This window comes from Elephas maximus, chromosome 25, assembly GCF_024166365.1.
Source record: "Elephas maximus indicus isolate mEleMax1 chromosome 25, mEleMax1 primary haplotype, whole genome shotgun sequence".
Lineage (NCBI taxonomy): Eukaryota > Metazoa > Chordata > Mammalia > Proboscidea > Elephantidae > Elephas > Elephas maximus.
In genome coordinates this window covers 49,043,627-49,071,400 of record NC_064843.1, presented here as the reverse complement: position 1 = coordinate 49,071,400, position 27,774 = coordinate 49,043,627, and the positions used below count along the sequence as shown (strand labels likewise).

The window sequence follows — 27,774 nt, the reverse complement described above, 5'->3', positions numbered from 1 at the left end:
CAGAAAAAGCGTTGCAGAACCTAGAGAACAGTTGAATGTTTTGTGATGTTGTGCATGCAAAATCTACACATTTCAACATTTCAGCCAGTGTACAGGTAGATCTTCCAAGGGGAAGCATTTGAGAGGAATGGGTTCAATTAGGGCCAAATCCGAGCGCTTCTCGCGGAAGGGCTCATGGCCCCCGAGTCAGGTGCAGCTGCGGCACCTGCAGGCTAATCACTGACCGGATACGGCAAGTGACTGGCAGTAGAAAGGGAGGATCTGTGCACACTCTCTAACTTACAGAAGTGCTCGCTTAGGCCAAATTACCTGATTCTTTTACTCTTGAGAAATCAAACCTTGGTATATGTGTTTCTCTTCTTCCAAACATACCTCCAGCCTTTTCTAAATCTGCAATTTTGGCTCTTGGGATTGGAGATAATAAAAGTTCCCTGGTGCCTCTGTCTTGAGGCTGGGCTCTGTCTAAGGTACACTTTCTGGAAAATGTTGAAACGTTCATCAAGAAAAGTTGCTGGCAGTGAAGCTTTTGCTGTAGTATGCCTGATTTGTAATGCATCACCAGGTAACTCCCACTAGTATCATCTATGCTATGAAATGAATGCATTGGAGACGGTGTTGATCTGTTCTGCATGCCACACGCTCATCCTGCCTATGTGCCCGGCAGGAATGAGCTGGTCAAGGCTTGTAGATGGGCCTTGGAGGAGACCAAAGCTGCAGGCAGGCAGGCAGCACCTACTTGTTACAGGGACACACACAAAGCCCGCAGAATTTTCCTAGGTCCGTCAAATTCTTTTCTGCTTCTTTCATGTCCTTATTGATTTGGTCCATCCCTTCCTCAATGCGTTCCAGTTGTTCTGATTAAACACAAGTATTTTATCCCCACAGAATGAAGCAGATGGAAAAGGACAAAGAAAAAAAAGACAAAACTTCAGACATTCACTTTGACATTAAAAAAGAAAAAAAAAAAGAAAGAAAGAAAACTGGACGCCACAGATTAGAGCTGGTACCCAGTACCTACTTGTTACAAGGACATATGAAAAGGCCACAGCATTTCCCTAAATCTTTTAAATTTTTCTCGGCCTCCTTCATGTCTTGGTTGATATGGTTCATGCCTTCTTCGACACGATCGAGTTGTTCTGGTTAGGACAGAGGGATGACAGCGTGGAATGAATTTTTTGGGGGTTTCCAACAGAACATGAGAAATGACTATGTGAAATGGAATTAGAAAGAGAAAGAGAGAGATTACAATGCGTGGTCCAAGAAGATGCACTGCCGCAGACCGCTGCCGCTGCCCTACGCTGGCACGGGTGGAAGGAAAGGAACAAAAACGATGCTCAGAATAGCTGGTAATTCAAACAGGATGGGATGGGGTAGGTAGGCCTGCTCCATTCTGAATGTCCAGGAAAAGAGCCCAGCATATTCACTTACTCAGACACCAGTGAAACTCAAGAGAAAGAAAAACAGGGTGTTAGTTTAGGCTTCAGCATTTAGAGTACATGCCACACGAGGAAAGTTATCTGTTTCACCTTTAAATAGCTAAATCTTTTGGTTGTAAGCATCCTTGACCAGGTAAGGGCAGACAGTTTTCTTCTTTGGAGAAAGCAACAACAACAACAGCAATCGTTAGCGAAGGGTATCAGATCTGTTTTCTTCCCCTAGTAATGGCTTTCTAGCCAAAGGTAGCCCATGGTCAGTTCTTGCTTGAGAATGCTTCATTCATAGAAGCCATAAATAAAACCGTATTATGGTGGCACGGCAATGTTATAAATAACTGGGACCTTTTAATTCCTTTGTCATCCTATGGCTTACTTGCTATGAGAGCTTTGGAAGGCATGTCACATTTCTGCCCCTTGCTTCCCCTATTGGTATAGTGGTTAAGAGCTATGGCTGGTAATCGAAAGGTCGGCAGTTCAAATCCACCAGGTGCTCCTTGGAAATTCTATGGGGCAGTTCTACCCTGTCCTATAGGGTCGCTATGAGTCAGAATCGCTGGACAGCAGTGGGTTTGGTTTATTTTTTTTTTGCTTTCTCAGGCTCTATGCTATAGGGTCGCTATGAGTCGGAATCCACTCGACGGGAATAGGTTTGGTTTGGTTTGGTTTTGTAGTGGTGGCATGCTAGATAGCAATCCCAGGTGCAGAGCAGGAGGATGACCACACAGGTCTCTTTGGAGGGGTGATGGATTGGGACATAAAACAGTACTGTGTCATCGCTGTCGGCAAAGCTGACCTTAGCATATCTGAGACAGATTGATAGTCTTAAAAGCGAATTGTACTTCTCGGTTGCCAAGGTTACATACACTAACTCAATTTTTCAAAAGTTGTGTCACCAAATTCAGGTAACTACAAGCTTATTGAAGGGATTTTTAAAACAGCTTTTAAGACCTTTAAAGGAAAGCAGCAATGGGGTGTCTTGGCCATCTGATTACAAAACCTAATTCCATTTCCATTCCTCATTTCATTTACATTTTCATGCCTGCATGCTTAAGCCTCTGGGAATAAAGACATGATGTGAATAAAACTGATAAATTGGTTTCCAGCATAAGAGCAAAAGTACTCACTTTAAAACAATTTCACTTTAAATCGTACAGTGGAAACTGTCATTTGGAAACACTAAGGTGGGCCCACCTATTGTGTCCTCTTTTGTGGGGCTAAAGAATAGAATTTAGCTTGTTAGGGACCTGCTGTCTCAGCTCTACTCTTCACATGACCGGTGAAAACAAAATGCTCAGAGCGTTTATCCAGCCTTGTGCAACTGGAAGAAATAGCACTGTGTTGCCAGCAAACTTCTGCTGAGTGAATACAAGTCCAGCGATGTCTTAAAAGGGCTTAAAAAAAAAAAAAAAAGGATGATAATTCTTTCCATTTCAGGAAAGTGCTTTTACTTTTTGGAAAGCTTCACTCTAGTTTCTATTAAAGAATGCAAGAAATTAGTTTGTAGATCAAATTAACTATTTGAGTGAGAGGATGAGTGGAGGGAAAAGGAACTCAACATCGTCAAATGAAGAACCATTATAAGTACAGGCAGGAATTGTTGTTGGCCCCTGAGTCATGGCAACCCATGTGCAAAGGCATGAAACGCTGCTGGTCCTGTACCATCCCCAAGACTGGTTGCAGATCAGACCATTGTGATCCATAGGGTTTTCGTTGGCTGAGTTTTTAGAAGTCTGTCTAAGTCTGGAAGTGCCACTGAAACCTGTTCAGCATCATAGCAACGTTCAAGCCTCCACTGACCCACCAATGTATAAGGGTGTAATAGTTAATGGCTTCCTGGAGTGCTGGGTTAAGAGGCATTGGAGGAAGGTCTGGGCTCAGACCCTCAACTAATACAGCTGAAGTAAGCATGGATTGTGGTATGTGGAAATACACATTCATGTATTTGCCCTTCCAGAGAAGTTTTATTGAATCTCAGAGCAAGTTAATACTATTGAAGCCAAAATAGAGACAGCACACTCCTTCCTTCTCTATTCTCGTGTCCATTCTGCCAGCTTCTGACCCCCTCTGCCCTCTCATCTCCTCTCCAAACAGGAGCTGCCCACATAGTTTCATGTGTCTACTTCATCCAAGAAGCTCACTCTTCACCATTATCATTTTCTATCCCATAGGCCAGTCCAATCCCTGTCTGAAGAGTTGGCTTTGGGAATGGTTCCTGTCTTGGGCTAACAGAAGGTCTGGGGACCATGACCTCCAGGGTCCTTCTAGTCTCAATTGACTGGCTTTCTTGATGGGGATTTACTTTGCCTTTGCTCTGCTAGGCAGGGGTCAAAGATTCACTGTTTAGTTTGGAGCTGATCCCAGGGGATTTTCCCAAGAGGCACAGCTTCAGCATCAAAGTAAATGTATACCTCAGCAGAGAGCAATGAAAGGAACAAGGATACAGAGGTGAAAGGTTAAATCATCCCACATTAGTGCCAAGATTGTTTCATAGGGGGTTGTCTTGGAGACAAGTTGTCTAGGGGAATAAAAGTCCCAGGACTTGGTATATTTCCAGGGCATGTGTCATACTGAGTGTGCTCTGGTGTCTCCTGTTACCTAAGTGTAAAACAAGAATCCCACAAGGAATTTCTGTGTGCAACTGTTTAGCCAGGCCACCTGGAGTGGTCTGGCCTGACCCAATAGTGGTTGGAATTGTTCTTTAGAAGGATGGTTGCTTCTTGAGGCTCCTGTTGGGTAGAGATAGTTAATACTTTTAGTGCTCAGGCATAGAAAATATGAGCAGAATATAGCTGAAAAGAAATTTTGAAGCCGTTACTGATCTAGACAACTAAACATGGCATAATTAGAATTAAAATGCATTTACAAAGGCATAGCAAGATAGTTGTTGACTTATGCTCATCTGTCATTTAAAAAGGTCCTAATTTCATACTGTAGTATAAATGGAAGGAATATCACCTAAAACCAGACGGAAACCATCCACCTTTGGTGGTTTTACACCTGCATGTTTCTTATCCGTATCAATCTATCTACCATGTATCTGGTAAAACGCAGGCTATCTTAGGAAATATGTTTAACTGAGGAATCTCGCATTTCACGTGGTATCGCCACAACAGAAACGTCTTAGCTGAGAACATAAACTATCTAGTGGGGATATCTGGCAAACAGACATTGTGTTTTTCAGAGAATAATAGATGCTCCTGAGCATCATTTGTGCACAAGAGTAATACGTTTTTGTATTCATATGAGGCTTTAGCCAAATTATATCTTTTCTTCAGAAAAGTACAATTAAATTTGTGACCCAAGTAAACATGTTATTCAGTTTCTCTCTTTTTGATTCCAGGTTTACATGTATTATTTTTCATGTCTTTATGTCAATATTTATAGTTAGAGGAAAAAAGGGCACGATCCTGAACCTTTCTCAAACTCACTTCACATGCAAATTATTAACTAAAAAAATTCAGTGTATGTCAGTTTTGCTCTGGATATGAGATACCACTCTTCTGTATTGGCACCTGCTATTAAAAAGAAAAAAAAAGGCAAAAAAGCAATGACTTGATACATCTTGAGTTTCAAAACATGGAAAACTTTTACACAGACCAAGCCATCAAGTCTCATAGTTATAGCAAATTCACTTTGGGAATTCTGAAGACTGCCACAGTGATTGCAATTCCTTTAAAATACAATTCCACTAGACTCTTTTTTTTTTAATTAAACATTTTGGGAAACTGTATTTCAAAAAAATGGGAAGAAGGCAATTGTGTTAATGTCCAATTTTTTTCTTTGTTTATTTTTATTGTAGTGAAATCCATATAACACAACATCTGCCACTTCGACCATTTTTACATGTACCATTCGGCGACATTAATTACATTCGCCCTGTTGTCCAACCATCACCACTATCCATTTCCAAATTTTTTCATCACCTTAATGGAAACTTAGTGCCCTTGAAGGCATACCCATCCATTTCCCCCTTCCACCCACCCCTGCGAACCACTAATAAACTTTGATCTCTATACATTTGCCTATTCTGGATATTTCATAGAAGTGGGATCATACAATATTTGTCCTTTTATGTCTGATTTATTTCACTCGGCATAAAGCTTTGAAGGTTCATCCGTGTTGTAGCATGTATCTGAACTTCATTTCTCTTTATGCCTGAATAAAAAATCAAAACCAAATCCACTGCCGTCGAGTCAATTCCAACTCATCGCGACCCTCTAGGACAGAGCAGAACTGCCCCACAGGGTTTCTAAGGCACTCCTGGGGGATTCGAACTGCCAACCTTTTGGTTAGCAGCCGTACCTCTTAACCACTATGCCACCAGGGTTTCTATCCCATTATTCACAGTAGTGGAGTCCCTGAGTGGTGCAAAGGTTGATGTGCTCAGCTGCTAACTGCAAAGTTTGTGGTTCAAGCCCACTCATAGATGCCTTGGGAGAAAGCCCTGGTGACCTAGCTCTAAAATATCAGCCACTGAAAACCCTGGGGAGCGAGTTCTGCTCTGACACACACGGGGTTGCCGTGAGTTGGAATTGAACCGATGGCGATTGGTTACCGGGTTATTCACAATAGCCAAAAGATGGAAACAACCCAAGTGTCCATCAACAATGTCCATTAACAGATGAGTGGATAAACAGAATGTGGTATAGCCATACAATTATTAAAAAAAATTTTTTTTATTGATTTTCTTTTTTTGCTGATTTGTGAGTATCCAAAACTGTAGCCATCAAGTCAATTCCTACTCATAGCAACCCTATAGGACAGAGTAGAACTGCCCCATAAGGTTTTCAAGGAGCAACTGGTGGATTTGACCTTTTGGTTAGCCACCGAGCTCTTAACTCCTGTGCCAGCAGAGCTCCAGTTGATGAGTATTTATTTAAAAAGTTTAGTACAAAAATAAATGTAGAAATAAAAGTCCTTATAAGACAACCATGGAGCTGTGCCCCTCAGATTGCACTTCACCTGCTAGGAAGAGGATTGTGGATTACTGAAGCCTCCAGCTGCTGCACCTATGGGGTCCTCTGAGTTGTTTACTTCTAGGCCATGCATGCTCCCCTAGGATGCTTCTAGCCAATGGCTGGGCACAATGGAGTACTAGAGCTGGGACATTCCTGCCCAGTGTGGAGCTCCTCTAATGGGCCAGCTTTGTTCTGGGGCTTTCCATGGTCCTGGCTTAGGCTTCTTCAGATTGCACTGCAGTCTGAGGCTTATCCTACCCAATCGTCTTTTTTTCCCCCTCACCTTCGACAGGTGTCAGACCTGCATCATAGTCTGAAGGCTCTCCCTGCCTACTGCTCCCTTGCCCCTTGATCCATCACAGATGTTTTCCCCAATAAATTTCTTCCACGTCTAATTCCTTTTTGTCGTTTGCTTCCCAGAAGACTCAAACTGATACGCCTCCCTTCAGTCCCTCTCTGCCCCTGCCCCAACTCCCCATCAGTCAGTAAAGATTTACCTCACTTATTGTAATGGTTGCAGAATACAGGAAATCCCCGACTTACGACAGGTTTCCATTCCAACGACTCCACTGTAAATCAGTTCTGACGTACGTTGAATACCTCATTTTTTTTTTTTTTTTTTTTTTTAGTTTTCATTACTATTGCTTTTTATTATCAGTATCTTTATAAATCCAGTCTTTATTTGTCTTTGGGGGTTGGCATGAGAATGATAACAGCAAATTTTGTACTGCAACATTGTATGTAGTAAAAAAAAGTACATATTACTAATTGTAAGATGTAAAAAAAAAAAAAAAAATCGATGGTTGTAAGCACCATTCTTTGTTGTAACTCAAATCCATTGTAAGTTGGGGACTATCTGTATTCCTTTTAGGACCGTACCATAATTAATTTGGTTGGTTTCCTCACTAACAGACATTTAGATCATTTCCAGTTTTATACTATTATAGATAAGGCATGTAAAATTTTCTTTGTGCAATTGTAAACGTATACCTGCAGTGTACAATTCTAGAAGTGGAATGTCTTGGTCAAAGATGCTTGCAGTTCAAAAACGGAAATATTATCAAATAGTTCTTCAAAACATTTGTACAATACCCATCTGTAGAATGACAGTCCCTGTTTCCTCACATACTCACCACCACTGGTTATTGTCAGTTTTTAAAATCTCTGTCAGTCTGCTACTTAAAGAGTGGTATCTCATTATTGTTGTTTCAAACTTTCTTAGATTCTGAATGAGGCAGAAGCATAATTTCATATGTTCATTTGTAAACTGATCATTTTTATCCTGTGTCCATTTTTCTCTTGGCCTGTTGTCCTTCTTTTTGATGTTATATAAGGGCACTCTCAATTTTAGGGAAAAGTGCCTTATGTTGCTATCTACATGACAATTCTTCTCCCCAGTTTGAGGTCTATGTTCAGACTTTGTTTATGTTGTTCCAGGCTGTGAATATGTTTTATGTGTTTATCTTTTACATAAAAAACTCTCAGAGTTCTGAAGAATTTTCTAACACTTTCACAAAAACTGCATAAAGAAAAACATTTTATCAAAAATCTATTATGACAAGAATTCAAAATAGAATCTGGGACAAATTTGTGGCTAGAATTAGTAAAACATCACCATATGGCTAGATATGTTGAGACAAAAGAAAAATTACGGTATTACCCTTCTAGGGTTCCACTTTAGGGTATGGAGATGCCATACTAAAATGCTGGCCCTTTAATTTCCATTTCTTCTAACACTGCATATAATAATAATAATTTTTTTTTTGCAAAATATTTCAATTGGTTCAATTTCCCATTTTCCAAAGGATCTCCCACTGGTCATATCCTGTTTAAAATGGCTTCTATTTACTCAAGGGAAGCACAGAATAAACTGAAAGTCTAAACTGCCAGATACTAAATTAAGATGGTCAAAAGCAGTGAACAGCATGACACACTACTCTCCTATTCTATCTAAAAATTATTTGAAGGAAACCAAATTTATGGAAAAGATTGGGGGCAAGGAGGATAAGAGAATTCTCACACCTCTCAAAACACTACTGTTTAAAAAAAAAAATTGCAAACAAATGGCTGTCGCCTTCAAAATCCTGTTACCCCAGCATATATAACAGGGATAGTAGTACCTTTCATTCAGTCATGAAGAAGGCCTCAACCTTTCCACATATTTACCCATCTTTTCTACAGAGGGGGAAAAAAAGCAAGATAAAAATTCTAGAACCCTTATACTCATATACGTGTAACACATGCCAAAATGACTACCTGCATTTGCAAAATAATTTAAAAAATGCACTTTATTCAGACAAAGAATTGTTCTTACTGAAGATATCTGAACTTACCTCCTTGTTCATCCAACATAACCAAAGTCCTGATACCAGCATCTTTACTCTACATTCCAATAATGGTAGCAAAGTTGAAAAGGAGTTAGAGAGAGAAAAGAGAGAAAGAGAGACATCAGTAAAAAGGACAATTAGCCCTAGAAATGGAAAATGAAGAAGGACCAAAGGGAAGAAATATGGCGAGAGCATTTAGGAGCTGGGAGGGGCTTGGAGGAAGGGTACTTGTGCACTTGCTCAATCCATGACTCTTACAGGTGGGTGGAAGTGGAGGGGGATGAAGCACGGTCTCCATGGCGTAGAGCTATTGTACTGTAAATTTATATTGGGAAAATAAAAATGCCTATAGTGTTCCTAACACAAACCACAGAAAGCAAATGTTTCAAAATTTTCTAGAATAAATCTTCTTCTTCAGCATGATATCTCAGAAAATATCACTGAGTTGGGGAGGGATGTCCAACTGGAAGACATGTAAGAAACGTGGGGGGAGGTGAGATTTCTAGATTTATCAAGAGGATATGGCTTACACAAAAGTTGAGCTACACAGCTCAAAAGGAAACTCACAGTCCCATTTTCTTTCTATGAAGAGGGCTATGAGATTTAGAAAACGGACTGGCAGATGAGAAACAGGGGTTCCTTATTCTGAAATTTAAAATTCTGCACATGGTAGGGTGTTGTGAGAAAATAACTCCTCCACAGCTGTGCTTCACTTGTCTTGGGCAGGAGAGGTCTTCAAAAGGCACTTCCCATGTCACTCCTTATTTCCAAATAAATCAAACACCACCTGAATTATTGTGGGGACAGCAGTGGGAGGTGGTGGGTAGGGGGAAGAAGCAGAGATTTCCTCATTGCTCATACTTAGAAATTATCAACTCTAAGAATTCCTAGATTAAGATTAAAGTTAAAGCTAAGCAAAGACCTTCCATTTGACAGGGTGCCTGTTAGTAAGTATAAAATAGGATTGCTTACAGTTTGGATTAATTGATTTTTCAAGGAAGTTCATGGTGGACCCCAGAATAAATTCTAAAATAAGACATCTTTTGTAGCCCCATTTATTTTCCACTGACTGACTTTGAACTAAGAAAGAGAGAAAGATGTTAGTGGAGATCAAGAGTGTTTTTAATAAAAAAAAAAAAAAAACAAAAAAAAACAGTATTTTACAAATTAAATTCCACTAGTGCTTCTAAAAATGAAAGAAAACACTGAAATGATTTCTGTGAGGTTTTATAAACCAACATCTTCAGAGAATGTATACAATTAAATTAACTCCCCCAGACACAAAAGCCTATCTTCTTTTGAACACGTTTTGATAGGCCTTGCTTGCAAAGCCAGGACGCAGTTTTTAGAGAGATGGCTGAGGATGACTTTGGTAGTCATTAGTCAGCATGGACTCCAGAGCCAGATTGCCTGGGCTGCAATCCTGGTAATTTCATTTCCTAGCTGTGGGACCTTGAGCAAGTGTAGTAATTGCTCTGAAACTCAGTCCTCTGATTCGTAATACAGGGATAATGCTAGCATACACCTCATTGGGTTGTTATATATGAATTAAATAGATAAATATGTGTAATGTGCTAGAATGGTGGTTCCTGGCCTATAGTAAGCACTATGTGTCTATAAAGTAAATAGAACCAGAAAATACAGTGATAGCAGGATATCAAGGCAAACTAAAAATATCACCATTACCAACCACTATAAAAGCTTCTAGACTACTACTTCTCAAACTTTAGTGTGCATATGAATCCCCTGGGAATCTTGTTAAAATGTAGATTCTGGTTCAGTAGGAATGAGGAAGGCCTGAGGTTCTGCATTTCTAACAAACTCCCAGATGGTACTGATGCTGCTGGTGCAGGAACCCACATTGAGTAGCAAGACTCTAGACCACAAAGCCTTTAAAAATTTTTTTCATAAGCAGGATGTTTTTGGATGTAAATTGACTTTCAACTACACTAACCTATATTTTAACAATCCCTGTGCTCTTTTGTGATATTTTAGCTATTGTTTATGAACAGGAAATTAAGAAAAGCAGTTGACTTAGACATATGGCTGTGATGAGGCAACTTCTGGTGAGGACAGAGGCATCTCAGAGAGCGTTTTTCCTTGGGGACCCAACTCAAGGCCAAGCGTATGATCCTTGTTCCATTCTATTGGAGAGAGCTGATGGGAAGCAGATGAATGATTTCCTTTTGGTCAGTCCAACTCTCATCTATCTACACTTTCTTGATCTTTTCTATGGAGATGGAGCCCTACAAGTGTAATTTCACTTTGGTCTAATTTGGTGCTGAATGTTTCGGCACTGGAATGATTACAGAGCTAATTTGAAGAAGCAAGAGTTTTTTTAGGTTGCCCCAATGTGAAAGAACAGAAGCAGAGAGCACTGATGGTGGAGGCAGGAAGGCTGGGCTGTGTTCTTAGCTCTGCCACCAACTAGTCAAAAGACAGTGGATAAGTCACCTGATCTTTCAGGATGTTTCCCCATATTTAAAATAAGGGGAGAGATGCCAAACAAGGTTGGGTGGTTTGATAGGTTGGCTCATTCACTCACTCACTAACTCTCCCTCTCTCACTTGTTCATTCATTATTTTATTCATTAATTGATTAATTCATTCAACAAATATTTATCGAGTTTCAACTCTGCCCCAGACACTAAGGATAAGAGGTAGACAAACACATGGTTTATCAACTCTGCCTCTCAGTGTGAAGGGTAATTTGGTTGGTCGGGCAGACCTAGGATTTGGGAATCAGTAATTCTGAATTCTACACCTATCGTTGCAGTCGTGTAGCTCTTGAGTCACTTGTCATGTTCCACAGTTTCCCCATCTGTCATCTGGAGGCAGTAACACTCCCACTACTTTCCAGAGTGGTTATGAGGATAAAATGAGCTCCAGAACGTGAAGGCTGCTAAAAGCTAAACTCTAAGGAGATCCTGCTTGTTTCAGAAAGGATCACAGTAAGATGCAGGATTTAATTTGAGTGGAATTCCAGTCAGTTCAGAATGAGCACTTTGTTGGTTTTCTTAGATCCTTACACTTTTTGTGGTGTTCTCAAAGAAAAAAATGTTGTAGAAGTTGCTAGTGGAAGGGAAGTTAGGTGCTATGACTAAGAATTCACTCTCTGGAATCAGGTGGATTTGGGTTTTAATTTCATCTCTGCCTTTTATTAGCTGTGTGTCACAAGGAAGTTAATTAACCATTTTGTACCTCAATTTCCTCCTTGGTAAAATGGAGATCAAAGTAATGGTAAAAGGTGGTTACATGGATTAAATTAGGTGATAGGTAGGTGATGATGAGGAAGATGATGATGACAACTGCCCCTAGCAAGCACAGTACCCGGCACATATGAGCTTCTCAACAAAAGTTGGAGCTTACATTTGGCTCCACTGTTTTGTTGACAGTTTCTATCATAATAACTGGATTGTTCCTTGGGGGGATCAGAAGCTCAAGGGAGAAGGGCAGGGATGGGGATGATATTTCAGGGGAGGCAGGATACTTCTCCTATTCCTTAAAGAGTATGTGTTTTAAAAGCTAGGCGTGAGAGGAGGTGGCTCTATTTTTATCTCAGCTCAATTTGTGGTTTCTGTTTGACATTTCTGGTAAAGCTGTCTACTTAAAAACAGAGGAGTTGGAGATTTAAGTGATTTTCTTCTTTTTTCATATCTTTCTCTATTTTTATTTTTTGCAGATGAACTAAGACGGTGTTTACAGAACATGTTTTATCTTCCTTTTCCCAGTCTGAGATGCTTTCCCCAAAGCCCAGTGCATCTGAGCTAAAACAGAACTCTCCAGGCCCCCTCTTAACTGCTGGAGTTCCCAAAGACCCCAAATCTGCATATCTGAAAAGAATTGCTCTGCCTGAATTTTCCATTTTTAGCTGAAAGTCTGGCAGACATAGCACAGACACAGCTTTAGAATGCTTATTCTATTCTCGTGGCCAAAGTATCTTGAAACAGAAGTTGGTATTAAAGGAAAAATGCTAAATCATCCGTAAAATGTTAGGGAGCCCTCAGTAACCACTTTGTAAAAGCTGTGTGTGGCTCACTGGAATTATTCTGCTCTAAAGCAGTGTTAAAGCAGTGTGGCTTTTCCTCAGCCTCCTTTTCACAGCCCAAGGTATTAATGTACAGCCTTCATTTGCTGCATTTAGCATTAGCAAGGTCAACCTGTCTTTCCTGAAGTCAAATGCTCCCTCCTTGAGGATACCTTCATGATTCTCCTATCAGAATCCATTGTTCCCTCCTCTATGGGCCTAAGGTAGCTTATGGCCTTGAATTTGGAAAACTATTTACATGTCTGTGTCTACATATCAATTTATATCTTCCCTCCTACCCTCAGAGCTAGGCATTGCATAAATATTTGTTGAGATGCATCTATTAAAAGAGATAGGTCCCAATTATGGGGGCCGGGGGAGCAAATTCTGCTATATGATTTCTAACCTTGTTACCTGTCTGTGGTATTCAGCTTTTTTGAATTTTCCCCATTGACCTCTGTGTAGTTTCCATGGCCCTTGAAATGGCGATGATGACATCAGTTAAAAGCGACGCCCCCCCCCCCCAACCTTCCCTGCCCCCTGTTACACTCTGGAGTATATTACGAATAGAGTGATGATCTTAGAAGTCATATATTCCAATGAAGGTGAAATGTTTTGCCTTAGAGACACTTCATTAAGTTGAGTAACCTTTCCTGTCTTTGAGACTAAATTTCTGTAAGAAGTCAGCCCAATTCGAAATAGATAGCACTGATGTACTTTGGGATCATGGGCAAGGTCCTGCTATTTCAATGCTCAGATTTTCAAAACGATTTCTACCCTTGATTAATATTTAATGCTGATTCTCTTTTAATGAGAATTTCCTTTTTGATTGAAAAGCAGGACATCATCTAAATAGCCAATGGCCTAGACATAAGGGATGTTTGACCATAAATATAAAATAATCCAGGAGGAAGTAAGAGCAAATCAATCTACTCTAATAATGCCTTGCTCATGATTTCCTACGGATGGGAAGTCTAATAGCCTCCTCTCGTTTACTAGAGGTGGGAGATAGCTTCCATCTGTTTTATTCTTTGTTCTAAGATGTGACTTCATGCTTGATCAAGAAACACTTTAGAGGAAATGAATGTAGGATTCGAGAATCCTACTTCAATCAATAGCACTTTTGAGATTTTTCTCAGAATAAATTAGAGCATATGCTCATCTTTCAAGACTGGCTGACACTGCCAACAGTTTAAGAAGACACAAAAAAGGAAGCGTTTGAGGCCCAGAATTCAGATGGGTGAGGGGTCCCTCCAAGGTGGTGTGTTCTGGTACACTTGTTCCACCCCTTTCCACATCCTAGGCAGCGTTCCAACATTGCACACTGGTGACAGTTCTGGAGCTTTAGAAATTTACTTCATATGTGCATACGCATAGAAGAAAATGAAAATTAAGGTTGGAGGCTATGGTTGAAGGGCATAAAGACTTGCCAAGGTAATGAGGTCAGTTGACTTCTGGGCTCTGGGTTAACGTGAGAGCTCAGGTAGGGACATTACCAAGGTATGTTCCTTTGGTTTATCCTCATGGCAAGTTGGGGGAGAATAAGTCTACTCTGAAACCTTTACTGGCACCCCTTGATTTAGAATATCTGCCTCCTTCTTTGTCGTCAAATATTTCTGCATATGAGCAGTGTTCCCAGGACAGAGCGAAGAAAACATTTTATCTAGAGACTGAAGGCTGCTTTCTAGTGCTACCCCACCCTGGGCCTGCCTTTCTGTCGGGGCCAATTTGTGCTAAGTTGCACCAATTGTCATTGTTTGTGAAAACAGATTTAGTGAAGTCTACCAGCCCCCTTCGAGGTGGCCTCATTCTCCCCTTCTCCTCCTGTGGCCATTCACACTGAGTCATAGTTTATTCCCAGGTGAGAAGCTGAAGCTGTAGAAATAAAGGAAGATGTTGGCTCCCATAGTGTGAGAAGCAGTCCCCTTTCCTCTTAGACTTTGTAAAATTTATTTTTTTCCTTTTCATGGCATTGCACCAGCAATTTACAGTAGCGTGGAATAGGTAGGTCCATTTAATCATTCTGCTAGAGAACACCTAAGATCTCTAAAAACGATAACCGGCATGGGCAGATTAACCAGTAAGCAAGGTACTCACGGTCTAGCACCCAATTTCACATGAGGTGAAGTTGTGCACTACAGATTAGTTAAGTAAGCACAAGTAAGCCTGTGTGTACCTTGGTTATGGTAATCAGTCTCTAACCACACATGAACTTACACATTGTCAACCAGTTTCAAAGCATAGGGAAAGCAGCGTCTCACACAATAAAAAACCATGAGGCTTGTTTTATTAGGTTAAACTAAATGTAGTCCATTCCATTTTTTTTCCACTTCATCTCTCCCAATGGGCAAGTTCAATTAATCCATTTATTCTTCCTGGTTGGCTGCTGCTCTGCCAAACTGGACTGAGTGCGGCTTATTGCAAATGCCCTTTTGATCCCATTATTGCTATCTGTTCTGTTTTACTCATTTAAACATAGTTTGGGATTCACTAACCATGCCTCGCAAACGGCTGTTCAATCCAAATTTGAGAATATAAAAGGGGGCCTGTATTGACGTTGTTGCACTTGCTATTGCCCTTTCTTCAAGAATTTTCCTATTATTTCATAAATTTAAGTGCCTGACTCTCAATATAACAACTTCTGAAAATATGATATTCCTACATGGATTTTTAAGAGTCATATACGTGGTTAAAGTCAGAACAGGATGTCAAAATTAGATGTGACTTACAGGTATCAAAATCATTACAAATATGTTTCGTGTAAATGATTTTGTATATTAGAAATCATTCTGATGTCCTTAGTGATTCAGTCTTAGTGATTTCTTAGGAGCATTTCCTTGGAAATATTATCTATCTCTGCATCCCAGCTCTAAAGGTGGCCTGGAACAGGGAGAGAGAGTAAATACAATTTGATAGCTACGTGGTAATTTAAATACAGCATCTCTCTCTTTATGTGGCTTCCTGGCAGGCAAATTAACACTAGAATCAATGGTGACATGGCCCAGGGAGGGGCAGTAGGGTCTAGGGAAATAATATGCTAGCACAAGGGGTTAGTTTGATCTTTAAATATGCTCACTCCTTACCTCTTCAACCAGTTGCAGCATACGACGGGTGCTTTCCAGCGACTAAAAGAAAAAACATAAATATTTTAAGTGTAGGGTCCAGAGGCTCAGAAAGTCATAGAAATACTTTCTTCCCTTGAGAAACACAAAGGGTCACTATCACATGTTCTTTTAAGTTCACAACTAAAATACAGAAAGTCCTTCCATTTTACATCTCTTTCCCATCAGGCTTTCTTCTACATGATAAGACTTCCTAAAGCAATTAGATTACAGCTTATCTTCATAAAGATCCAAATTACATGAAGCTGATCTTGACAGCAAAGACAAAGTAATCATGAAAAGATAATTTTGCATGTGTAGGATGCATGAAAAATTATTTCATGTAGCCCAGAGGACTAATTTGGTGGAAACATTGACTTTTGAACACATAAATATAGTTTTTTTATGAATTGGAATGAATATAACATCAGCCAGGCGCTCCTTGGAAACTCTATGGGGCAGTTCTACTCTGCCCTATAGGGTCGCCATGAGTCGGAATCGACTTGACAGCACTGGTTTTATAACATCAGCTTTCTTATAAAACCCCTGGAAACACAATAGAAAGTTCTTATCAATAAAAATTAAACTGTCACTCTAGGCTGACAAAAATCAAGCATGTTCGTCATAACTAGCCTATAGGAGACAGCTATAATAATTATCTCCATCCTTAGATGAGATTGAAAGCCTGAACTCAATGATGTTCCCTTGGGTACCATGTTGCCACTTTTTTTCTCAGTTACTTTGAAACTACTAGAATCCAAGAACTGGTTGTGATTTCTAAAAGCAGTGCTTTTAAGTGACAAACTTATTTTCGACAAGATTCTGCAAGAACCTGAAGAATGCTGCCTTTCCTGGAAGACCTGTTAGCAGCTGCTGTTTGAAATAGAACGGTTGGAAGCAGTGGTGTGCTAGCAAATGTTTAACAACCGGCTCTCTAGAAAAAATACATGAATGCGTGTGTTTAAGTATCTTATTTTCCTCATGGAAGGGATGATTATTGCACAATCTACAAATAATAATAAAACACACAATACTGTTTATTATAAACTCCACTTAGCCAGTTGATTCTCATAGGATGCTTGTGGTGATTTTTGCCAAATGCTTGTGTCTGCAGCCAACTGTCTGATGAATATAGTTTTAACATGAATGTTGGATGATATTTTCATTTACATTAAGCAGTAAGGTGAAAGGGCAACAATGAAGGCTTTTGTCACAGCTTCACTTATTCAGTGATGATGTAGATGACTTCTTTGCTAAATAGGGTAATATTTCAAATAGTCAGTGGCTTTCAAATACTAGAAGAATATTTCTCAATTGTTTTGTGCAATTCAAAATGGAATGGCTGTAGAGACTTTTAAGTTTAATCTGCCTCATTCACATTTTCTCCACCATGTTCTCAGTTTTGACAATCAAGAAAACAAGAAGTCGAAACCCGCTAGGTAGTGTTTGTGGATTTCCGTGGTATAAGTACTCTTACCACGTCTTATTCTTAACTACCAACATGGTGTTGATGAACGTGAAGCTGGGAAGACATTCACGATAACAGGCCATGCCCACCCTACAGATAAATAAATGTCAAAAACATAAAGAGCAGAGATAGTAGTAAAATGTAGTAAAATAATTATGAAATATGTTTTGAGCATTTATTACCTTGATTTTAATACAGTTTATTTAGTTGTCAGTTTACAAAATTTAACTTGAATAGTGGTGATGTCGAACAACTGGTTCACAAAGCTTGTGAAATTGAACAGTTGGGGCTAGAGTTGTACCAGTGGACACCCCAAAACAATGCTTTCCTTAGTGCCCCTTGATGTCCTAAGATTTCTAGAAACTGGGAGTTTGGACCAAGATATTAATATGTATGCAGGTTTTGAAATCAACCAATTCCTATCCTAAGGGCTCAGGTGTATAGTAAGTCAGAGTTACAGCAATTTTTCTTTTTTTTTTGAGACCATAGAAGCCCTTTTTCCACCTGAACCTGAATAAGACAAACAACCCCAGCTCCCCACCTTTAGCTTTCCTTCCCGTGTTTCCCTCCCTCACCTCATCAGCCAGCTGGTCAGCCCTTCTCTGCATCTCCTCCAGCTCATTGCGCATGTCTGCGTCTTCGGCCATCGTAGCGATGGGGGGCGGCTCGGGGCCTGGGCTGGGGGGTCAGTGAAGGGCTTGGCCACGGAACCTGGGAAGAAGAAGATCAGAAAGAAATTATGAGAGGTTATAAGTGTGCATGTAGGTGTGCACACAGAGAAGAAGGTCCAAATGGCCTACTCTCTATCCCTGTGGTCAGCTGTCTCCTGGGCTGGAGGCCATGCTCAGACAGGGGTCAACAGAATTTTTGCTGTTTCTCTGAAGGGTTCCATGAACACACACTTGCCAACTTTACCATGGAGAAAAATACCTTTTAAGATAGATATCTTTCAAGAGACAAATCATCCAAGGGCTGGAAATGATGGGATGGAGGGGTGTGGTGCTGGGTTAGCACACTTTAGCTTCACATTGATTTATTTTTCATTTTACTTTTTAACAGCTTATTGGGGGTATAATTGACATACAATAAACTGCACATATTTGAAGCGTACCATTTGATAAGTTTTACAAATATATACACCCATGAAACCATGACCTCAATCAAGATAATGAACATATCCATCGCCCTCAAAAGTTTCTTCATGTCCTTTGTAATTCCACCTACCCACCACTCCTGACCCCAGACGACCCTACCCTAGTTTCCAGGTAACCACAGATCTGCTTTCTGTCACTATAAATTAGTTTGCGTTTTCTAGAATTTTATCTAAATGAAATTTTACAGTGTATGCAAATTTTTATCTCCAGTTTCTTGCATTTCACAAAATTATTTTGAGTATCATCCATATTGTTTCCTGTATTAATAGTTCATGTCTTTTTATTTCTGAGTAGTTTTCCATTGTATTTAGAGGCATTTAGTGGCAAAAGGCAGAAAAATCTTTGATTTTTCAATTGTCATCAGAGGTTGCCAAGGGGGCTTGTGTAGGAGTAAGCATCTATCTCTCCAAAGAGGAGGGGACTGAAACTCACCAGCCCATTTCTTGGCTACTCTTTTGAAATTCCATATGGTGCAAATTATGGATAGCAGGGCTAAGCTCCCTTCAAAACCTACCTCCTTCACTCCTTCTCTCTCTCCCTCCCTCCATTCCTCCCTTCTTTCCTCTCTTCCTTCTTCCCTCTCTCCCTTCCTTCTTTCCCACTTTACTGAACACTTGTAATACACCAGGACAGTGTTAGACACTAGGAATAGAGTTACAAATAAGATAGGAGGAGTTTCTGCTCTCCCAGAACTACCTTCTTAATTGGGAAGACGGGTGTGACATAAGGATATTATTCACTGTGATAGGAAATACCCTAGGGTACATGCCTGGTGCCTCTTGCCCATGGGGCCAGAGCAGGATTCCTTGAGGAAGTCACATCTCAAGGAATGGTCATTGGAGGAAGGGGATAAAGGTCCCAAGGAAGGGTTAGAGCTAAGTATTTGATGTGATAAAAACTTCTCCATAAGTAGCACAACTTAGAAGGCATGGGCTCTCGTTTTGTGGCTACTATGGCCAACTGTGTGCCAGAATGCGTCCTTCTTCCGTGGTTGAACACCATCCCTGGGAAATGGCTGCCCAGTCAGGTAATAACATTTCCCAGCATCATTGCAAGGAGGTGACATCGAGTGGCTAGAGATGTTCATGAATTGTTGTGGAAATGAGGTGTGTCCCCTGCAGACCAAGGCAGTTTAGAAGCAGGCACCCCTTTTACACCCTCTTTTCCCCTTCTGCCAGCAAAAACAGGGCCCTCAAGGATAACGAATCATCAAGCAGCAGAAACTTGGGGTCCCAAATTTCTTCATGGAGGAAATTGACCGCTGGCCAGAAAAACCCACACTGAACAGTTATATGAGAAAAAAATACACTTCTTTTGGTTACCTTACTGATAATGCAAGGTTTCTTTGTTATAGCAGCTGCTGTTACACTAACTAATAAAAGCCTGAAGAAATTTGTAACAGAATAGAAACATCACATATGAGCATGATTTCCTAACAGAGAAACATTTGTGTTTTTCTTTCCATTGAAAACTGAAGCTGGGAGGGGAAATTCAGGTTAGGACCGCGGGGCAATATCATATTTCATTTTTTGTTTGAGAATCAAAAAAGTTTAGGAACATTCTCAGTGGCAAGAGAACCAAACATCATAGAGACAGACCATCTGTTTGAGTTTAGGGAAGGGAGCTTTTTGACCTCAACTCCAAGACCCATCATTCTACTGCTTTCTCAACAATCATAGCTATGATTTTCATTTAGTACGTATTATAAGGATCTTCCACATTTATCATTCTTATGAAATAACTCCTGCTACTTAGGGTTCTTAGGAAGGAGGAATCCTAAAGCAAAACTTCTTTGGAGATAATAGATTCTACAGTTTCTTTTCTACCCAGCGATTCTTGGGCGAAGCATCAAATTGTAGTAAAAAAAGAAAGAGAAGAATTAGAAAAGGTAGTGAGTTTATGTTAGGTTAGCTTTATGTGCAGTCATTAAGAAATTGACAGGGCATCAGACTATGAGCTTGCTAATTTTTGGATGCCTATTCTGGCCATCAAAGTATGTGTTCATGAGATGATGTAGAGCTTTAAACTCTTTGTGTTTTACTTAAATACATGCCTATATGTATATGGGGTAATAGTTAACACTAAAACAAAAACCATAACAACAACAACAACAAAACCCATTGCTGTCAACCCCATGTGTTACAGAGTAGAACTGCTCCATAAGGTTTTCTTGGCTGTAAATTTTTATGGAAGCAGATCACCAGGCCTTTCTTCCATGGAGCCTCTGGGTGGGTTCAAACTACCAAACCTTTAGGTTAGTAGTTGAGCACAGGCTTCCATAGTTAAGATTAGTGTCTCCATTTTAGAAATTAGGAATCTAGGTAACAGAAAATGGAAGAATTTCCCAAGCCACTCCTGAATCTGGAGAAGAAGAGAAACAAAATTCCAATCTTTCCCTGAGCATCTGGAGATCTACTCTCCAGAATAAAATGGTGACCCATGGAAAGGTTAGTAGCTTGTGGCTGTGGCTTAATGGAATGGATGAAATAAAGGCTTTGATGTTAGAACGGCCTCGTTGGACTCTTGGCTCTGAGACTCAGTAGCTAGGTGACTCTGAGCAAGTTCATCATCACCTCTGAGACTCAGTTTTCTCAATGGGCCACATAATACCAATCTCATTACTTGTTGAAGGGAACATAATTTATTCAAATGATAGAAAGTTCTGACCAAGATTGTAAAGATGTGGAGGTTCAATATCCAGAAAGCCTTACTCATTCAGGATAGGCCTGTCCCCCTCTGCTAAGAGTGGAACAAATGCAATATTTGTTAATTAGCTTTCCTTTAATCGGGGTGGGCCTGAGGCATGTTACCATGGTGCTGAGCACCCATGGTAGCTGAAACCAGGGAAACCAGCCAGTGCCTGAGCCTCCAGTCTCTTAGCTGCACCTCTCATAGGATTACCACAGGAGACAAACAGGAGCGCCTTCTCATCCTGGTCTCTAGATTTTGCTGCTTGGTTTCCTTGGGGGTAATTTCTTTCTCCGGGCTAAGTAGACAACTGACCTTTCCTCTTAATAGTCCAGTTTAGTAAGAAGCAGGGGTGTCTGCTTTCAGATCTGCAGGAATGTTGCTGCTTCCCACGCTTCTAGGTCTATTTGCTGATAGATATTTGGACTCTCACACACGCAGACACCCAGGCCCCATATGTTTCCTTGGCAATCTCTTCTCAAAGTTGCTATTCTTAGCATCTGAAGCACAGCTGTAGGCCCCCCTGGCTTCACGCCGATGGCAACCTATCAGGATTGGCTGATGGGCAGCTGGCGCAATGGCAGAGAAGCTGTGGGATAGATACCCTTGTTTTAATCACCTTCACCATCTCCCTGGGAGCTCTGCACCTTCAGGCAGCCTTTGTGCTGCTCTAAAATGTAGGGTACATCTCTGATTTGGGAGGATGGATGATGAATCAACAGCTCCTAAATGGATAGCTTTTGAAAACTGAAAAAGCCATGCCCACTTTCATAATAAGACTAGGGGGAACCTGGGCACTGATGCCCCGCCAGATTCTCTGTTGATATGTTTATTGCTTGTGGTTGAAAAATCACCCGCCCCACCAGCCCCAAACCTCAGGTGGTGCAATGGCTAAGTGCTCAGCTTCTAACCTAAAGGTTGGCGGTTCAAAACCACTAGCAGATCCTGGCGATCTGCTCCCATAATTACAGCCTAGAAAAACCTCTGGGGGCAATTTTATTCTGTCCTATAGGGTTGCTTGGAGCCCTGGTGGCGTAGTAGTTAAGTGCTTGGCTGCTAACGAAAAGGTCAGCAGTTCGAATCCACCAGCTGCTCCTTGGAAACCCTATAGGGCAGTTCTACTCTGTCTTATAGGGTCGCTATGAATTGGAATCGACTCAACAGCAACAGGTATAGTGTTGCTATGAGTTGGAATTGACTCTAAGGCATACAACAACCACCACCTCAAATCTATGTATATTAGCATTTTAAGAGACAGAAACCAAGGAGGCAAAATGATGTTCATTAACAGTCATTTCAGTAGCTAAGAAGATGTTAATGGTGAAACGGAGTTTATTGCCTAGGTGGTATGTAACACTTCACTCATATTAGCACATATTCACTCATATACTGCTATTCTACGTGTTGCCTGAGCTGGTAGTGTTCTTGGGAAGTGTGGAAATTAGGAAGCAGAGCTGCTCAAAATTATTCCCTGGGTCTCTAACGTAAGGCAATCTCCAGGCCCATTGAGCCGACTGGGCAACGGGGGTCTTTCAGCCAGTGGCTAGCAAAGGGTCCCTAGTAAGTGCTCAATTTATACTTAGTGACTTGTTGAATGACTGAATAACTATTAAAGTACACCAGATAGCATGAATGTGCCAAACCAAGGTGTGGTCTAGGGCAATGCTTCTCAAACTTTAATGCACATGAGAATCATGGGGCGTGCTTATTTAAACAGATTGCTGGGCCCTAGCCCCGAAAGTTCTGATTCAGTTGGTGTAACCTCAGGCCCCAGATTCCGCAGTCTATCAAGCCTGTGGGTGATGCAGATGCTGCTGGTCTGCAGACCATACGCTGAAGAGCTCTGATCTACAGAACACTTTCTCCTGGGATATTAATAAGTGTCATATGTTGTCGTTAGTTGCTGGTGAGTTAGCTCTAACTCATAGTGACCTTATGTATAACAGAATGAAATGTTGCCTGGTCCTGCACCATAGTCATGATTGTTGGTGTGTCATATGTTGTTTTTAGGTGCTGTTGAGGCAGTTCTGACTCATAGTGACCCTATATACAATGGAACGAAACACTGCCTGGTCCGCACCTGAAGCCTCATCCTCTGAGCAAAAATTTCTCTGCCAGCTTGACCCACAGACTGAGATTCCACCCTTGTCACTCACTTCCCTAGCATCTCTGGCTAGAAATTTCCTTATCTGTTCTTTTTTTTTTTTTTAATTGTGCCTTAGGTGAAAGTTTATAGCTCAGGTTAATTTCTCATACAAAAATTTATACACATATTGTGGGCTAAACCAGCAGTTGGGAATTATGGCTTGTGGGCCAAATCCAGCTCACTGCCAGCTTTTACACTGCCCATGAACTGAGACTTTTTAAATGGTTAAAAAGAATTAAAAAAAAAAAAAGAGAGAGACCAGAATAACTAGATGGTGCCTGGCTACCACCGAAAAGTGTTCTGACAGGGAATACAACAGAGAATCCCTGATGGAGCAGAACAGTGTGGTACAGACCTCAAATTCTCATAAAAAGACCAGACTTAGTGGTCTGACTGAGACTAGAAGGACCCTGGAGGTCATGGTCCCTGAACTCTCTGTTAGCCCAAGACTGGAACCATTCCCAAGACCAACTCTTCAAACAGGGATTGGACTGGACTATAAAACAGAAAACGATACTGGTGAGGAGTGAGCTTCTTGGCTCAAGCAGATGTGCGATTATGTGGGCAGCTCCCGTTTGGAGGTTAGATGAGAAGGCAGAGAGGGACAGGAGCTGGTTGAATGGTCATAGGGCATACAGAGTGGAGAGCAGGAGTGTGCTGTCTCATTAGAGGGAGGGCAGCTAGGAGTACCTAACAAGGTGTATACAATTTTTTTTGTGTGTGTGAGAGGCTGACTTAAAGCACAATAAATAAAAAAAGTATTTGCAATAAAAAAAAGAATATTTTGTGACATGTGAAAATTATACCAAATTTAAATTTCAGGGTCCCAAAATAAAGATTTATGGAAACATGCCCAAGCCCATTTGTTTACATATTTTCTACAGCTTCTTTCATGCTACAATCACAGAGTTGAGTTGTTGCAAGGGAGATGGTGTGGCCTGTAAAGACAAAATGTTTTACTCCCTGGCCTTTCACAGAAAAAGTTTGCTGCCCCCTTCACTAAATAAAGTTAAACAGAAATCCTTACAATGGTCCTCCTCAGAGCCTTTCATATCCACAGGGCATTGTACGTGTCCAATAGGCAGACACAGTGTGGAGTGATGTTTCCATCTGTATTTGACCATCAAAAAAAACCAAACCCAACCCACTGCCGTCAGGTTGATTCCGACTCACAGTGACCCATAGGACACAGTAGAACTGCCCCATAGAGTTTCCATGGAGCGCCTGGCGGATTTGAACTGCCGACCTTTTGGTTAGCAGCCGTAGCACTTAACCACTACACCACCAGGGTTTCCTATTTGCCCATAGAACCCCCTTATCATGGAGTTTGACATATACATCTCAGTACATACTACTTTTAATATTACTTATTTCTACCTATGCTTTTAATTTTCAGTTCTTTTGATTTTTAGGAGCCCCCGGTTATCTGGTTTTTCTTCTGGTGTTTGTGCATTGTTAGTAACGTTTTGTATACTGTTTATGCCATGTATTAGGGCTCCTAGCATTGTCCCTATTTTTTCTTCCATGATCTTTATCATTTTAGATTTTATATTTAGGTCTTTGATCGATTTTGAGTTAGTTTTTATACATGGTGTGAGGTATAGGTCTTGTTTCATTTTGTTAAAGAGACTGTCTTTTCCCCGATTAATAGACTTTGGGCCTTTGTCAAATATCAGCTGCTCATAGGTGGATGAATTTACATCTGGATTCCCAATTCTGTTCCATTGGCCTATGTATCTGTTGTACCAGTACTGGGTTCTTTTGACTACCGTGGCGGTATAATAGGTTCTAAAATCAGGTAGTGTGAGGCTTCCCACTTTGTTCTTCTTTTTTCCAGTTCTTTTCATTCCCTGCATTTATTCTTATTCTATTTCTCTTATCTTCCTAAGGTGTTATTTTCTTGTTCTTTTCCTATTTTCTTGAATTGACAGAAGACTCACCTATTTTCCATTTTTCTTGTATTTGGTTCAGTGTACTTATTGCTATATTGCTCTTTATCTGCGACTATGGCCATTTCCTTCAGGTTTTGAAAGAGTATGTCCTTGGTTATTCATTTCTAGTTTTAAATATCAGTTTTAATTTCTCCTCTAACTCAAGTTATTTGAAAGTGTGATTTTAAAATTTCAATATAATTTTTTTTTTTTTATTTCTAATTTCAGTTTTGTTATGGTCAGTGAAGGTGGCCTAGATGATGTTTGCTTTTTGGAATTTGTTGAGATTTCCTTTGTACCCTAACAGGTGGCTAAATTCTGAAGAATGTTTAATTTGCTGTTTAAAAGAAAGTCTATTCTGTCCTTGATTCTTATCTACAGACCTACCTACCTCAAATCCGGTAGAAAAGGAATGCTTATGACATTCAAACTCCCTGAAATCCTTAGCCAACTTGATCTATAGATTTCTGAAAATGGTATGTTTAAGTGTCCCACAGTGACTGCAGGTTTACTAGTTTCTTCTTATATTTTAGTCCATTTTTGCTTTTTACTTTTTACAGCTGTGTTGTCATATGTATATAGATCCATGCCTGGTACCTCTTTGTTGTGGATTGTATCTTTTATCAATAGTAAAGATGAGCATTGCTATACATACACACCTTTTCACTATGTTATTTATGGTGCACAACTTTGGTCAAACTCAAGTGTCCAGAGTATATATCTTTGCCCTATGACTTTCATCTTCATAAACAAACCAAACCACCACCAACAGCAAACCCTTATTAAGTTGTGGGTAACTCTCCTTTGACTCATGACTCAGGCTCTAACAGTGGAGCAGTCATTTGTTTTCTCTGTGTTTGCCTCCTCAGCTTCTAAAAGGAGCCAATACTTGGATTCGTTATCTCTTTTCCCAATTGTAACGGCATGAGAATGTGATTAAGGATGGGCCTAGTGCTATTATTTTCACTGGATGAAATTTTTCCTTGGTGTTAAGATCCAAAGTGCCAATTCTAAGAGAATAGTTAAGCGTGTTGACTGCTGCATCAAACCTCTTTAGTTGCTTGTCAAAATGTAGATTCCATATCACATCACCTAGGGGGAGAGAGCTATTGAGGTGGGATTGGAATTTGCATTTTCAAAAACCTTAGATTCTTCTTATGCTCCCCAGAAGTAGAAGGTCCATGTGTAACATCTCTTAGGGCTGAATGGCTTGGGAAGTATCTAATGGAAAACTCTGGTGACCTATGATTAAATTTAGAAAGACAATGGGCCCCCAGCATTTAGGAGGTGTTATGGTTAATTTTACCTGTCAACTTGGCTAAGCGATGGTACCCAGATGTTTGCCCAAACATTAGTCTAGATATTGCTGTGAAGGTATTTTATAAATGTAATTAACAGGTACAATCAGTCAACTTTAAGGAGATTACTCTTGATAATGTGGGTGGGCCTTATCCAATCAGTTATAAGGCCTTAGGAACAAAAACTGAGGTTTCCAGAGAAGAAGAAATTCTGCCTGAAGACTGTAACATAGAAATGGTGCCTGAGCCAGCCTAACAGCCTGCCCTACAAATTTCAGACTCAAGACTGTAACCTCAATTCCTTCTTGAGTTTCCAGTCTACTGATTTCAGACTTGCCAGCCAAAACAATTACTTGAGCCAATTTCTTAAAATCTCTTTCTCCTTCTCTCTTGGCATATATATTCTGTTTCTCTGGAGAACTCTAAATGATACAGGAGGCCATCTTCATCTGAGATGGTGGGCTCTATCTCTCCCTACCATGTTCTTTCCAATATTTGCTGACATAGAATGTGCTGGATAAAACACTATGAATGCATTTCTTACAGGTAAATTTGATTTAAAAACCTTCTCAGTAATATATTTCAATCATCTCTCAGGAGTTTTACCCTTTTCCTCAATATCTCTGGGAAAGGTCTTGAGCACCATTAGAAACCTATTTGTTTTCCAGACTTCCACCCCATTCCATCTGTTAGCGGAGGCTTGGGTATTGCTGTGATGCTGAACAGGTTTCAGTGGAGCTTCCAGACTAAGATGGACTAGGAAGAAAGGCCTGGCAATGTACCTCCGAAAATCAGCCAGTGAAAACCCTATGGTTCACAAAGGTCCAATCTGCAACCAATCTTGGGGATGGTGCAGAACTAGATGGCATTTTGTTCTATTATCCATGGAGTCATCATGTGTTGAGGGCTGACTTGAGGGCAGCTAACAACATCCTATGTCTGTACACCTGTATATAAACAGGTGAAATCCTGATCTGCTTTCTTCAGAGGCGGGAAGTCTGGCTTTCCTGACGAGCCCCTTTTCCTGACAAACCCGTTTCCTGAGCTATTCCAGGATTATCAACAGTCTTGCTGATAGGCAGCTTCAGCTTGGGTTTGTTTTTTAAGGGCAGCCAGCCACCACCAACACTGATTATGTCTAAATCTCCCCTTTTCAAAAATGCCAATGTTCTTTTGACTGTTTTGCAAACGAGGCCAAATGGGTATTTAGCAGTGTGGTTTGTATTATGCAACAGTTCCTG

The 27,774-nt window shown here is 40.5% G+C and overlaps 1 protein-coding gene across 2 annotated transcripts in view; it reads right to left on the bottom strand.

Moving 5' to 3' along the window:
- The window catches only part of SNAP25 (synaptosome associated protein 25), a 90,211-nt gene that overhangs the window by 13,308 nt on the left and 49,129 nt on the right, over positions 1 to 27,774 (bottom strand). Inside the window, exons 2-5 of one of the 2 annotated variants that reach the window (XM_049869098.1) lie at positions 17,892 to 18,027; positions 15,831 to 15,872; positions 8,728 to 8,776; positions 1,019 to 1,136 (exon numbers count right to left, since the gene is read on the bottom strand). In XM_049869098.1, the coding sequence (XP_049725055.1) occupies positions 1,019 to 1,136; positions 8,728 to 8,776; positions 15,831 to 15,872; positions 17,892 to 17,963 (281 nt within the window). In that variant the 5' untranslated portion in view covers positions 17,964 to 18,027. Of the gene's footprint in view, positions 1 to 736; positions 855 to 1,018; positions 1,137 to 8,727; positions 8,777 to 15,830; positions 15,873 to 17,891; positions 18,028 to 27,774 lie in introns of both variants that reach the window. The other variant, XM_049869097.1, reaches the window with a different exon arrangement.